Source organism: Ixodes scapularis, unplaced genomic scaffold (genome assembly GCF_016920785.2).
Source record: "Ixodes scapularis isolate PalLabHiFi unplaced genomic scaffold, ASM1692078v2 PGA_scaffold10__122_contigs__length_95168666, whole genome shotgun sequence".
In the NCBI taxonomy this organism is placed as follows: domain Eukaryota; kingdom Metazoa; phylum Arthropoda; class Arachnida; order Ixodida; family Ixodidae; genus Ixodes; species Ixodes scapularis.
In genome coordinates, this window is record NW_024609836.1 from 16,638,653 (window position 1) to 16,654,449 (window position 15,797).

The following is a 15,797-nucleotide window of genomic DNA, read 5'->3' on the forward strand; positions in this document are numbered from 1 at the left end:
GACACCACCAAGCGGCAAGTCTCGCCACTACAATACTCGTGGCCGTGCAGAGGTAGAGAGCGCGCGGCCTCGTCGTTTCTTTTCCGTTCCCCTTTAACTACGTGTCAGTACCGCTTTGCAAACATACGTGTTGTAGTTCCTAGCTGGAGAGGCCGTGAGACAACGAGCACGTACCAGTCCGGCCGTGGCCATAGCAGCAAGTTAGTCAGACGTACTCTTTCTGTAGCACCTCCTGAGCTAGAATAAATAAGAAACGAGTCAAAGTACAGGCTAGCTGGTGGAAGTCAACCATTTCGTCGTTTACCCTGAGACTGGGGGGGTTTTTTGAAGAGCAGAAGAAACAGAAAAAACAGACAGGTCTCAATTGAGACCTGTCTGTTTTTTCTGTTTCTTCTGCTCTTCAAAAAACCCCCCCAGTCTCAGGGTAAACGACGAAATGGTTAGAATAAATAGTTCATGTCAAATCATATCATATCACTACACCGGGTAACCTAACAGCGTAATTAACAGTGTGCTAATGCAACTTTTCTCTTTATTCGGTGCGATGAAAAACACGCTGTATACTATATATAGGTATATTTCGGATGCTTTGATGAGTTTATAAATGTTAAACAATTACACAATATACAACTAAACGTGGATTCGCTCATCCGTTGAAGTTTTGGAGCATGCGCATATTAGCCGAACTTGAGTCGAACTTTTGTGAAAATTTTATTTGGAAGCGTGTAAAAGTCGAACCTAGTCCAACTCGAAACTCGGCAGGTTGCCACCCTCCCTAGTGGTAAATAAATTGCTAAAATCTGCATTTGGTGTTCTCGCCTTTTCAAGGTGCGGTCATTGCGAGGGAATACGGCCTGCCCTGCGTCGTCGGCGTCGAGAATGCTACCGACATCTTCGCCTCAGGTGGGTCTCTCCATTTGGAGTGGATAGAACGAGAGTTTAATCGCGTCACCTTTAGAGAAGTCAGTTTCTTGCTTAAATTACAAGGGGCGTTCAAGGTTAACCGAGACGTTTTTGAAAGAAAAAATAATACCAAGCATACCGCAGTGAAACTTAAGCCGGGCGTTAACGTAATACTTATTTTAATTAGAGTCCTTGACCGATGTGACGTATATAAAGGGACACTGACACCCCCCCCCCCCCCACACACATTATTTTTTTTTATTTTTTTACCAGGCAATTTGTTGTGGTGTCGGAATGCTAGCCAATTAATATTTTGCTAAAGAGTACAGTATTTTTTAATAAAGCTAAAATACGCAACTGCTCGAAACTGAAACCGAAACCCCCGCACCGCACGGAGAAGAGGAGAGGAGAGAGTGAGTGGCGGAAGTCACATGGCTACACCCAACCGTGCGATTTTTTTCTTTCTTCCGGTTGCAGCAGACCAAATGTGTTCGCAATCCGTTCGCCATGCGATTCCTTTGCAGTTATGTTTGTTCCGCTCACTGTTCTGTACTTCAAGATGAGTTGTTTTGTACATTTAAAGGGGCCCTGCAATCATATTTAAGCGTCTACCTTTTTTGCGGTTTCCACGTGTCTTGGGGTTCGGGCAAGCCAGCGTGCACGGAGGGAGTAACTAAATATCAGTGCATCATATTTTCACCGGGCGATGCGGAAACCTCCTCCACCGACAGGGGCGACCCGCGGTATCAAAAGTGCGCGAAATGTGACGTCTTTGGTCCTGGGCTTACTACTGGTCAGAGCCGCTAGAAGCTTCTTTTTAGTCGAAATACAAAACGTAAGTGGCGCGAACCGTTTCAATTATTTATAAAAGTAGTTTTTGTTCAGTATTTCAGATCAGAAAAGAAACAAATGCAGTTTATAAAGTACGAAAGCAAGAAATGACCCGTCGACATACCCGCCACCAAGCGATGGAAAAGGCGGCGCATACTAGGAAAGGGTAGTGGGATCAGGCGCCGACACGGAAAGATCCCGGATGTACGCGGCGGCGCTGCGGTCGTTTACGGACTGGAGGATCCGACCGGCTCCGAGTGTTCCGATCGAAGGCCTTCAGCGAGTAGCTTTGTCTTGCGTTTTGGCCATTTCGCGGTACGGCAGCGCGAAGTGGCTCCCATTCTGAAATGGTCTTTACCCCGTATTTGCTGTCGTTTGTGGCCAATGAAGTGTCATCCCGAATTAGTGTTTAATCGCGCAGCAAATGCAATGAGAGCCGCTCTGGCTGCCCGTTGTATACAGCCTATCCAGAACACGCTTTAGTGGCGCCCTCTCGCGCCGTCGACACGCAGTGCGGCAGGCGTGAGCGCTCGCTGAGCTGACTATCCCTCCTCTAGTTCACGGCCACTCAAGCAACCAAGGACGTCATGAGGGAGGTTATTTTTTCCTTGTTTTTGTAATTTTAATTTGCCTATAACTTTTAAAATAAAGCGAAATTCGAGAAAAGAAAAGTTACATTACGTTACTACGGTCAGCGCGCTCAGGTTTGGCGCAAATTAAAAACCAGTAAAAAAGGGCTTGCAGGGCCCCTTTAAGTGTTGGCAATGAGTACGAGTGCCCGTAGTGAATTCCCGTGATCGGCTCCGAAAAGAATACTCCCAAGATGTTGCGTGAAGAGCCGCCTCACATGTCCTGCATCTGAAAATGCCTTGTGCGGCAGAGGTGTAAAAAACGGAATCCCAGACGGTTCAGTTCAGCGACGTACCGTCCACAAAATTGTTTTTTTGAGTGGTAATTGTAAGTAAAAAAGAACCGTAAACATCGCAAAATGTTTGAAAAAGAAATGGTACGCCCACACTAGGGATTGAAACCGTGCCTGCTGCGTGTGAAGCGGACGTCTTTCCACTGAGCTACTCAAGGAGCTCTTTCGTTTGTAGTAATGCAGCCGGTCGACTGTACGTCGGAAAGTTTGCTGCCGATTTCCCTCCAGTTACGCATAGAGACCATATTCGCACCTAGTAAAGAAACCGTACGCGTGCGTATTCAACTCGACGTACGCACCTCGTGCCTGACATTTGAGCGAGCGATGTCTTCAGCCACGAGAAGGGACGGTGGCTCGGCGACGTCTTCGTGCAATCGTCATGCTGGTCGGGCGTGTCGTACGGGATGAATTTGATCGGTCCAAAATTTCTCTTTCGAAGGAAGGCAGAATTCGCCGGTACCGTGAACGACAGTTCTGAAGTAAAGGTCCAACGCTTGTCGTCCGTTGCCATCCGCTAGTCCCACGATACGCGAAAAGAATTATGGAGTGAACGCACAGAATGCTTCCGGTTGTCTGTGCAGTCTTCTTTTTTTTTTTTTTCAATCAACGTATTTGCAGGTTTTTAGAAGCCACAAAAAATTGGTTTTATATTTTTTTTTCTATTTTTAGTTTGACTGTGTGCCTTCAATGACCCACGACTTTGATTAAATTTGGTGGTCGCGTCGAAACCTTAGAAAACGGCCCGTGACCTCGGAAAAGAGAGTTAGCGCGACTCAAACCGGCCGGTTCTCGATCGGCGGTTTTCGGGCAGAAAGAAACCGAATTTCCAGCCGCAAATTCTGTTTTGTGGGTAGTTGGGCTCTCATATGTCACGTACAATTAAAAATCTCGGCGAGCATAAATACCCTGTCAGTGTCCCTTTAACGTTTGCTCAGCAGCTCCAGCTTTGGTAGCAGAGAAAATTTTTATTTCGTTCGTTTTATTTATTGGTGCTTTCATGGACCGAAGGCATTACATACGGGTGAGTTTACAATGGGCAAGAGATCAAACAATACAAATAATGTACGTAAATATACACATCTTACTGCTTTAAATTCTATAACGATTTTTTGAGCTTCTGTCTAGAAGCTATAGACGAGAAAGTTTTCTGGAAGGTCATTGAAAACATGGGGTGCATAATATATGCGCATACGTTCGCCATATTATGCTCTGATTCGCGGAACCTCATATCGAATAGAATGTTTCAATGGCCGCTGTATAGTGTGCAGTGTTTTAATATCAAAATTCCAGAAATGTTTAAGTATGACAGTTTCTCTGAAAAGCCCAAGCAACGATGGCAGATGAAGTGCGCTAAACATACATGCACTTGAAATTTTAGGTATATCAAACACCATGCCTCTCAAAATATATATTTTAAAGAGCTACATCTGGTATGCCAAAACAAAGAACCGCCATAATGGATTGTTATAGCGTAACGTAAGTAATAAAGTAACGTAACGTTAACGTAACGTTAGTAACATAAGTAACTTTACGCGACAGCTTGTACCAACACCTTTCCAACAATGAACGGCATAAACATTTTTATGTTGTACAGACAGCATGAAATGTTTATTAATATTTTACATAAATATAGAATGTGGGTGCACCAAGACAAATCATAATCGAAGTGTATACCCTGCTATTTTACCGCGCAAACCTCTTGTTCGGTCCAACCCCAGCACACCGACCGCGCCAGCCGCGCCGCCAAACAGAGAGAAAACAAAAATAAAATGGTGACGTTAATTCAAGCGGCACGGATTTTGGCCAGGCATTGGCCAATGGCTGGCGATGGTCTTTTCGCCAAAGGCCAAAGAGTAGCCATTTATCGGACAATGCTTGGCCGATGGCTGATGGCCAGTGGCCATCGGCCAATGGCCAGAGAAAGGCCTGTCAGCAGCCAATGGCTGCCACTGTCTGGCCACTGGCCAAAGGACCATTGCCAGCCATTGGCTAATGATTGGCCAAATCTGTGCTGCTTGGGCTAAGACCGTTCCAGTCTCAGTTTTTAACTTCGTGTAACTTTGAGCAGGCATCTGGCCGTGGCCATGTTCCCGCTCGTGTAAAGAATCACGTACCATTGCAAGCCTGCCAAAGTCACCTTCACGCGCATGCTGCAAATGCTAGCACGCATGGGGCACCAATCGGGACGCCGTGCTTGCAAACATGTATAGGACGTGTGTTTTATTACCTACACGCAGGTGACATCATTCTCCTGGATGCTACTCGGGGCATGGTTACCACCATCAAAACTGCCGCTGCCCAAGAGGATTCGTAATTGTGGAAGTAATCTAATCGGATGATCCCATAAAGACAAGGTTCAAAAGAATCAATGAATCCCTCAAGTGTCACTGTATCTTTCTTGCGTAAATAAAGAAAGTAACAAAAATATCTGTCAAGCTCTGGTCGACAAGTTTTTCTTTTCTGGTCGTCACTTTCTTGCTTTGTGCTTGCTGGTGCCCTGTGAGCTCCATACAGTAGAACACGCCCATCTCACCTATTGGAGCCTCGCGGAGCGTCCCGTCCATTTGCAGCAAGCATAAAAGCATTGCTTTCACTATTTCCAGAAAGTGCTGCTCTCACAATATGAATTGTAGGACTAAACAGCAATTCTATTCGAACAGAAATGTGAAAGAACCACTTCGAATCAAATAGTGCAGTGTTAACCGAAACGTTAACGCTTAAAAAAAAATATTACACGTCATGATTTACCCTTGTCTTGCGCAGGCTATGACTTACACAGCGCAATTTGATTCAGACCACTATTCGCACACCCCTCAAGTCGTTCTTTCAACTGGCCGTCCAATGTTAAAGTTACAAACTTCAAACAAATCTCAACTTACAGTATGCAGTGCAACATATAAAATTACTTAATGCACAATGTATTCTAAACTTGGTACCTACCCTCGTAAATTATAAAAGTGGTAGTAAGCGTTTAAAAAAAAATAAGTTGAAGTTCGGAATGTTTGCTCGGGCGGTAATCTCGAACCGGTCTGGTTTGGGAAATTTAGGCATCATTATCTCTCTTTAGTGGCATAATTACAAGTAAATAGCATAAAAGGCTGACCATGAGAATGAATACACAAGCCATTTGACACAACGTGGTCCCGTGCTTAAGCTGACTTAGTTGGTTTACTGCTTACAATGGGCCAGCTGAACAAAGATTACACCACGCCTAGAAAACAAACACCATTCACACTGCTGGTAAATGGTGTGAATGGTGTGTTTTTGGTGTGTAGAGTATCTTTGTCCAGCTGGCCCCCCATCGTAAGAAAATAGCCACTTCAGACCACCGAATGCTCTGCGTCTGTCGATGATACTCAGCAGGACAACCCGCAGACATTCTATAGACCGTTCCATTAGGGGCATAGCAGAGAGGGTAAAAAGAGAAAAAAATGTCCTCCCCCTCTCACCCGCATGACTTCTGCTCCGCCGAGTGGGCTGTACCTAGCATCCGGCTACCAATTGTCGTGTAATACTATGCCAGATAAAAAGACTAATGGGGTCCAATTACGCTGTTAACTGAGTGCAAATAAAAAAAATAGGGAAAACTGTGTGAGATTGACCGGTCTCTCCTGCGAAAAGTAAATCTGGTTGCTGTACTTTTTTTACTATACAAAATTCGTACTGGTGTAGGTCTTTAGCGAATATGAGTGGAAGTTTGAAACAATAAATAAAAGCGTGCTTTCCTGCCGCAATAGAGGCAGTTGTTGAGGGTAGTACTACCGGCTGACTCAACTGCTACTTAAGTAACGGAAAAAATATATGCTAGTTGATCATTTACCGAAATAGAACAACAGAGAGCTCTAGGCTGATTGTTGAGTAGCCATAACTATTCTAAGAACGTGAACCACTTCACAATGGCAGCCACGAGCGGGAGTTCGATGTTCCGTACAGCCCGCCGGTACAGCCCAAAGATGGAGAATGGCAACCTCCCGGTTTGTTGTCTGGTAGCGCAGTCGGGCGCGTGCCCTCTCTCTCGTTTTACACCGCCGAACACGCTGAATTTCCTGGGTGTAAGGAGAGGGCGCTGCTGTCGAACAAAATATTGCCGTCCAGAGAGCGCTAAATGGAATGGTCCATAAGAGGGATAGCATTCCTGAACAAACCCTTCGCATTTTCATGACCATCAGTCTTTTTGTAACCAACGAAGAGGGCGGCGCGAATCTCTTAGGCGCTAATTTATTCTGTTAGCAGCTAGAGCACGCGCTGTAGCTGCTACTAGCGGCGAGCTTCCTCGCTTCGCACGCGCCGAGGGAGCAAAGATCGCGGTGATAGCTTTCGGCCCACTATGGAGCCGCACTGCCGAAGTTTAGGAAGCGCCGAGCGAAGGGAGTATGCACATCGGAGTAGGCCACACAACCTCACCCCTAAGCTGACTTCCAGGCGGCGCAGCTTGTACCGAGATCCAGGCGCTCCTCTGTTCGCATTTCATTTTTTCCCGATAGTACCTACTACTATTATGGATACAAAACACAAGATGTTCCAGGCTTGAGCTGAGCTAGTTGGTTCATAGTTCACTTACGGCCAGCTGAACTAGAAAAAACATACACATAAAGAAAAGACCATTCACGCCGCTGGACTAACAACTGATTTTCTTTTTCCTTCTCTTCTACTGCAAGCCACACTTGAGGGAACAATTCTCTTTTCCTCTTTTTTGCTTTCTAATCCACCTTAAAATCTTTTTTTTCTTAATTCTCCTTAAAATGTTAACCCCGAAGAAATCTTTTTTCCTTCTCGTGAAGCACGAGAGAAGGTGCACTGACGCAGTCATCGCCTTTTTCCTCAATGGCAAGTGCCTCTAGGATTTCACGTCCCAGTTTTGTTTTGTTCCTTGCGACGATGTTTACGTCGTAGAACAGTGCCAACATTGACACGCACGAAAATGGGTTGGCAAGTGTCCTCCTGCTGACAGGGTTTTCACTGATGCAGCATGCTCCCTCGTCCGATCGTTAATGCATCGGCCGGTTTGTCCGATGTAACTTCGGCCGCATGTCAGCGGAATGTGGTATACCACCTCCTTTTCACACAGGGCGTATGGAGACTTGTGAACTGTGCCACACCTCTTCTCGTTGTCACTTCGCTCCAGGTTAACCCGGCGACACATGGAATAGGCTTTGTTGGGGGCCGAACACACCACCTGAACGCCTTGCCGTCCAGCTACCTTTTTTAACTTGTGGGTCATCCGTGAACATAGGGTGCTACCACCACCGCCTGTCGAGTCTTTTTCTTTTCCTTTGTGCTTTTATCCGTGCACCCTAATCCGCGCTTGATGGTCCTGCACACCTGTTCGCAAATCGCTACCAGGAGCGGTTTTGGGTACCCAGCATCCTGTAGTCTCGAGACCTGAGTTTTAAAACTTCGCTCAACTTGATGGTGACAGGTCTTCTTTAGGGCGGATATCAGGGCTGTGGTGGCCACCCCTCGTTTGACATTCTCGGAGTGCCCCGAGTCAAAAGGTAGAAAGCCTTTGCACGACCTGGCTTGGTATCTCCAGCACACGTGGTTACCTTTGAATTCCAATGCCAGGTCCAGGAATCTGATGGAATTATCCACGGGGAGTTCATGGGTGAATTTGAGTTTCAAGATTTTAAGGTGGATTAGAAAGCAAAAAAGAGGAAAAGAGAATTGTTCCCTCAAGTGTGGCTTGCAGTCGAAGAGGAGGAAAAAGAAAATCAGTTGTTAGTCCAGCGGCGTGAATGGTCTTTTCTTTATGTGTATGTTTTTCTAGTTCAGCTGGCCGTAAGTAAACAAGATGTTCAACCGATGCGATATAGTATATTAACTTCTGAACGGCAAGTACAGCTACAAAATACCGTATTATGTTCGTATCCAGCGTATATTTCAACATGGGAGCCAAATCAATCCAGTGGAAAGTACACATCGCACAAAAAAAATGGTTAAGGTCGTATTGGTCTTTGCCAAACGGTCCATCTGAGAAAATAATAACGTTGGGTATAATTAGGTTATTACTTACTTTCGAGTAATGAACATTCTAAATAATGAGTATATAGGCACAATTTAATTAGAAACATTTCAAGTATTCTTGAAAACCACTAAATCAATTCATTTTAGGAACATAGGAGGCATGAAGAGCATTTTACGGCATTCTGAAAAAACGCTCAATTTACATTTCCCTAAATGTGTAGTGCGCATGCACACTATACTCGACACACCTGGGTTTCACCTTTCGTTCTGCCAAAAGAGATCAGCCATCTTCTATGTTGTGCACAAGCCCCGTCTGCCTAGTTCCTTTCGTGGAGAAGAGATTTTGTCGTTTTGCCTGAGTCAATTTTTTGTAAATCTACCCGCTCAAGCTCCTCATTTGTTAACACGAGGTGATGCACGCAAGTACCGGGAACTCCCAAGAAAATGGAACCGTGTTGTTTGGCCCGGGTAAATGAACTATGCATCACGGAAAGCTCAAACTCCGTGAGAATATGGCGCTAGCAGATATGATCATACCTCGGCAGACCTCACTCATGAGGGCCCTCACTCACCCTCACTCACCCTCATCTTCACAGGTGAGCTGATGGTGAGTGAGTTTCTGAACCAGGAAAATTCATGAGTATGAGGGTGAGTGAGGGCCGTGAGGGCCGTGAGGGCCGTGAGGGCGGTGAGGGCCGTGAGTGCGTGAGGGCCGTGAGGACGGTGAGGGGTATGAGGGCCATGAGTGCGTGAGGGGCGTGAGGGCGGTGAGTGGCGTGAGGGGTGTGACGGGCGGTGAGGGCCGTGAGTGCGTGAGGGCCGTGAGGGCGGTGAGGGGAATGAGGGTCATGAGTGCGTGAGGGGCGTGAGGGCCGTAAGTGGCGTGAGGGCCATGAGTGCGTGAGGGATGTGAGGGCGGTAAGGGCCGTGAGTGCGTGAGGGCCGTGAGGGCGGTGAGGGCGGTGAGGGGTGTGAGGGCCATGAGGGCCGCGAGGGTGGTGAGTGCATGAGGGGTGTGAGGGCCATGAGAGCGTGAGGGGCGGTGAGTGCGTGAGGCCCCCTTCAGGCGGAGCATCTTTCTCAGCAATTTTGGTGTTGATGGTGGGTTGTTCTTTAACTTTCCCTAGATCGACACGAATTGCTGAGATGGGGTCCGGCTCGAAACAATCAAGCAACTCGGAGCAATTCGGAGACGTTTGAAGTGGCTGCATCCAATCAGGGACGCAAAATTTTCACGTGATACCTCGTGCCGGAGAAGATGACTCCGAAAGACTTGGTTCTGGTTTGAAATCGATCGTTTTTGGAAATAAACTGTTTCAGAAAGGTACATTAGTATTCTCAACGAGATTTATGCTCTGTTTCATACTTAGCGTGCAACGCTGTCTAAGCTACTGGCGCGAGCATGGGGCTTGATCTCGTTGATCATTTGCACGTGGTCTCGCGCGAACAAAACCATAGATTAAGCCACGCGCTCGCGCCACTAGCTTTGACAGCATTGCACGCTAAGTATGAAACGGAGTGTAAATGCATAAAAACACGTTTATAACGCTTAATTGTGTCTAAATAGTGCAAGAAAAATATAATTTCATGATGATGATGGCAAATTGCAATTGGTTCCTGCGTGTGATCGCGGGCGGCCCGTGTTGCTGGCGTTGCGACGTTAAGTTTCTGGGCGAAATCGCTCCATCTGAAGCTGGCCTGAGTGGCGCGGGGGCCATGAGTGCGTGAGGGGCGTGAGGGCTGTGAAGACCGCGAGGGCGGTAAGTGCGTGAGGGGCGTGAGGGCGGTGAGTGGCGTGAGGGCCATGAGTGCGTGAGGGCAGTGAGTGCGTGAGGGGCGTGAGGGCGGTGAGTAGCGTGGGGGCTATGAGTGCATGAGGGCCGTGAGGGTGGTGAGGGGCGTGAGGGCTATGACTGAGTGAGGGGCGTGAGGGCGGTGAGTGGCGTGAGGGCTATGAGCGCGTGAGGGCCGTGAGGGCGGTGAGGGGCGTGAGGGCTATGACTGAGTGAAGGGCGTGAGGGCGGTGAGTGGCGTGAGGGCTATGAGTGCGTGAGGGCCGTGAGGGCGGTGAGGGGCGTGAGGGCTATGACTGAGTTAGGGGCGTGAGGGCGGTGAGTGGCGTGAGGGCTATGAGTGCGTGAGGGCTATAAGTGCGTGAGGGCCGTGATGGCGGTGAGGGGCGTGAGGGCTATGACTGAGTGAGGGGCGTGAGGGCGGTGAGTGGCGTGAGGGCTATGAGTGGGTGAGGGCCGTGAGGGCGGTGAGGGGCGTAAGGGCTATGACTGAGTGAGGGGCGTGAGGGCGGTGAGTGGCGTGAGGGCTATGAGTGCGTGAGGGCCGTGAGGGCGGTGAGGGGCGTGAGGGCTATGACTGAGTGAGGGGCGTGAGGGCGGTGAGTGGCGTGAGGGCTATGAGTGCGTGAGGGCCGTGAGGGCGGTGAGGGGCGTGAGGGCTATGACTGAGTGAGGGGCGTGAGGGCGGTGAGTGGCGTGAGGGCTATGAGTGCGTGAGGGCCGTGAGGGCGGGGAGGGGCGTGAGGGCTATGACTGAGTGAGGGGCGTGAGGGCGGTGAGTGGCGTGAGGGCTATGAGTGCGTGAGGGCCGTGAGGGCGGTGAGGGGCGTGAGGGCTATGACTGAGTGAGGGGCGTGAGGGCGGTGAGTGGCGTGAGGGCTATGAGTGCGTGAGGGCCGTGAGGGCGGTGAGGGGCGTGAGGGCTATGACTGAGTGAGTGGCGTGAGGGCGGTGAGTGGCGTGAGGGCTATGAGTGCGTGAGGGCCGTGAGGGCGGTGAGGGGCGTGAGGGCTATGACTGAGTGAGGGGCGTGAGGGCGGTGAGTGGCGTGAGGGCTATGAGTGCGTGAGGGCCGTGAGGGCGGTGAGGGGCGTGAGGGCTATGACTGAGTGAGGGGCGTGAGGGCGGTGAGTGGCGTGAGGGCTATGAGTGCGTGAGGGCCGTGAGGGCGGTGAGGGGCGTGAGGGCTATGACTGAGTGAGGGGCGTGAGGGCGGTGAGTGGCGTGAGGGCTATGAGTGCGTGAGGGCCGTGAGGGCGGGGAGGGGTGTGAGGGCTATGACTGAGTGAGGGGCGTGAGGGTGGTGAGTGGCGTGAGGGCTATCAGTGCGTGAGGGCCGTGAGGGCGGTGAGGGGCGTGAGGGCTATGACTGAGTGAGGGGCGTGAGGGCGGTGAGTGGCGTGAGGGCCGTGAGGGCGGTGAGGGGCGTGAGGGCTATGACTGAGTGAGGGGCGTGAGGGCGGTGAGTGGCGTGAGGGCTATGAGTGCGTGAGGGCTATGAGTGCGTGAGGGCCGTGAGGGTGGTGAAGTGCGTGAGGGCTATGACTGAGTGAGAGGCGTGAGGGCGGTGAGGGGCGTGAGGGCTATGACTGAGTGAGGGGCGTGAGGGTGGTGAGTGGCGTGAGGGTGGTGAGTGGCGTGAAGGCTATGAGAGCGTGAGGGCCATGAGGGCGGTGAGGGCCCTGAGGTTCAGTGAGGGTGAGTGAATGGCTGAAGGTGAGTGTAGCTGTGAGGGTGAGGGTGAGTGAGGGGCTGAAGGTGAGTGTGGCTGTGAGGGTGAGGCTGAGTGAGGGCGACCAAAAATGCCGACCTCTGGATATGACAGAATACGAAATTTTGCAAACATAACGTAACTGGATCCAAAAAGAAAATATTGAGAAAAACGTAATTTCTCTATGAGCCGACATCCACCTAAGCTAAATATGGTGAAAACAAGAAATGACATTGTGGGCGCATGTAGCACCTATTTCAGTGAAGAAAACTTGTCAGAAAGATCAGTAGAAACAGCGCCAAAAAACGACAGGACAAAGAGGAGAATAAACAGGTCCTGTTTATTCTTCTCTTTGTCCTGTCGTTTTTTGGCGCTGTTTATACTGATCATGAACCAACTAGCCCAAATTTCTACTTTGTCAGAAAGAAAACAATATCGGCTCGTGACAAGAGTTTTTCACTTATATAAATCCCACAAGCATCCACAATGTCGAGTTCTGTATGACGATATATATGCTTTGGTGGACGTCGACTCGTAAAGGAATTTCATTTTTCTCAATTATTTTTTATCAAGATGACGTCATGTTCTCAAACTTTCTCGTTCTATTCCAAACGCTATCATCACATTTTCACAGAATTTGAGCTTTCTGCGATACATAGTGTTGCAGAAAAAGAGAACCATAAACACGGTTCTCTCATAAACATGGAAAAAGAGAACCATAAACATGGTTCTCTTTTTCCAAGAACTCCCTGTGCTTCCACAAAAAAAAAGAAAAAAAAGGGGAAAGTGTTCAGAACAAGAAATCTATAAATATTCAATACATGGCTCGCGACAGTCCTTGACCCGACGTTACTGGAGCAAGCTCAGTTTCGCTTACAGAGGCGAGTGGTCCAGGTGACGGTCACGAGAACTAGCGGCGCTGCAGTCGGATCTTGCTTCCCTGTCTCGCGCGTTGTCTGCTACCACTGCGTTGAGAGCTTCCTTTGCTTTTTTTTCTTTTCTTCTTTTTTTTTTTACTTCCATGTGTATAATAGCAAATACAAAGATGATGAAGATGAAGTGTAATACATCACAAAGATCAGAGTCAGCGCATTGTGAGTGTTCTTTCTTTGAGTGTTTGAAATTTATTTTTGTGTGCGTCTGTTTTCTTGCGCTGTGAGGTGTTAGTATGAATCAACAACTCGCCCAAGCTCAAATATTGCTGGTCAAACTTTGGCGGGCTAGAAAATCCGGAAGCAAGACCAGATTGCAGCGCTGCTGGTACTGGTGACCGCCACTGAGCCCTCGTATCAGGCGGAGCTATGAAAATAAGCTTGCTCCAGTAACGTTGCCTTGACCAGGCACCAGCCCCGAACGCCGCCACGTGCACGTTCTTGTGGCACATGCCACGTGCGGATGCGAATCTAGGCACAATCTGTGGCAGCAATCCGGCGATCGTCCACAGTACCAAAGTCACATCTCTCCTTTTCAACAAACAGTGTCCTCAGGGAGCATATAACTGGACTCCGTTCTCAGGCCGATCTTCTCACTTGTAGCGACTGATTCACCGGCCTATCCTGCTTGAAAAGTTCGACAGCATAGTTAATGGTCTGTTCCTTGGCCCTATGTACACTAGGAAATTGAGTGGGCGACGTCTATATTCCGTTCACATGTTATATGAACAAAAAAAATTAAATATGTTTAAAAATCCCTGTAATGCCGAATTAGAGCGCCGCTCTTGAGGAGGAGGAGGGGAGGGTACGGAGGCTAGGATATTGTAGAAATTGTACCAATAATTCGGTTGAAATTAACACTCCAACAATGCAATATTCGGTTACGTCCAACACGCTCAATTACGCTGGAATTAGTCATTCCAATACAGTTACAGTTGACGTGTATTCAGCACGATTGCGCACCATTAAAGAAAACAAACGTAAAAAAAAAAACATTTAGAAAAACTGCGTGTTATTTGCGTAATGGCTCCCAGAACTCTAAGGGATGCATTCGTAATTTAGTTACATGATGATTGAAAATCCTCGCAATATCAATAAAATCTAACAGATCATGAATAACCTCAGCACGAATAAAATCGGTGGAGTCTAATGTATATGGAAAATTCAGCATTTCACGCTTTTTAGAAAACACATAACTTTTTTCTTTGACTCGTTTAAGAATACGCCATTTGAAAGACACCACACCGAAATATAATCTATATCACGCTGCAGACGTTCAGAACACTCAACCACTTTAACCACCTAAAAAAACTTAATATCAGTAGGAATAACAAAAACTGTGCGTGCTTATACAAGCTAGATGATTCACAAAAATTAAAAAGAGTAAAGGACCCAGGGTACTGCTTTAGGGAACACCAGATGTAGATAAAAAAAGAGCAGACAATCGACATGATATTAGCACAAAGTTCACTCGATGATATAGGTAGCTATTGAACAGACGACAGTACTTAGAGGACAAGCCGTGACTAAAGAGTGTAATCAACAGTAGCCGATGGATTAGTTTATCAAAAGCTTCGTTCGTATTAAAATATACTACAACTCCGTGTCTTCCGCTGCGTACAGATTGTACAGATTGTACTCCTTGACTCAGGAAGAACATCGGGTTGTTTCTGCAGAGCAGCCTTTTATGAAACCTTGTTGTTCGTGAATAATCTTCCGACAAAAATGCGCAGGGGCGGGTGTGCACAACAATTTCATACGCTTTCGACAAAGTGCAGAGGAAGGAGAAAGGCCGATTGTTTTTAAACGTGAATTGATCACCCGGCCTACGGAATGGAACGACAAGAGAGCTTTTCCAAACCGCAGAAAATGTTTCAGATTCGAGTGATAAGTTAAACATATCGACAAAAACTGGTCAAAGTAGTTAAGCACTCACTACCTTTTACAAATAAAACTTCGAATGCCACCCGCTCACGTAGATAACTTTGGCTTCAATTTATTAGTTGCCTCCGAAATTTCAGATGCACTAATTTGAGGAACAGCGAAAAAAATTCCTGTCGTTTATATTCGAGTTTGGCGAGAGGCCATCATTCGTACTAAAACAGATACTAAAATGACTCGCACATCACGGACACAAAGAGCACTAGGGACGAGGACTAGCACAAGTGGACTGGACGGACGCTCACTACCAGCTGACGTTTTAATACACAACAATATGAAATGGGACTAAGAAAAATGTAAGCTGGAGTTATCAAAAGCTGCGAACGAGGAAGAAGACTGAACAACTGCGAATTGGGAATAAAAAATTACTATAAATAAATATAAGGTTAATTAAAGGTTACTATACCAAGTGTAAAATACAGGAATGAAAAAAAGCTTTAATATTAAATTGGCATTAAGACCATAGGTTCAAATAGAACAATTTTTTCGATGATAATGTCACAGAAAAGGCACTGACCCATGCGTCTCCTTTGGATAGTATCGCTTGAGTCTCATATTGTTTTCTGTTTAACCAACTAGCCCAAACGTTCATATTGTATAGTCCCAGCTACTGGGTCAGTAACGAACACCTCGTTTTCTCGCAATGGGATCGTGGCGATACTCTCTTTGTTGCTTTCTTTGACAAACGTCCACGTGCACAGCGGCTGAGGGCTCAACTATTTTTCTGCATTGTCAACGTGGTGTTGATTGTCTTGCTGATACAGCCGTTTCGCCAGTGCAGGACATTGACTGAATTTCGT

At 47.6% G+C, this 15,797-nt stretch overlaps 1 protein-coding gene across 1 annotated transcript in view; it reads left to right on the plus strand.

Moving 5' to 3' along the window:
• The window catches only part of LOC8031031 (putative phosphoenolpyruvate synthase), a 382,894-nt gene extending 377,841 nt beyond the window's left edge, over positions 1-5,053 (plus strand). The window contains exons 41-42 of the mRNA XM_040212580.3: positions 829-903; positions 4,894-5,053. Coding sequence (XP_040068514.2) covers positions 829-903; positions 4,894-4,970 — 152 coding nt within the window. The 3' untranslated portion in view covers positions 4,971-5,053. The remainder of the gene's footprint in view (positions 1-828; positions 904-4,893) is intronic.
• The last annotated feature ends 10,744 nt before the right edge of the window (positions 5,054-15,797 follow it).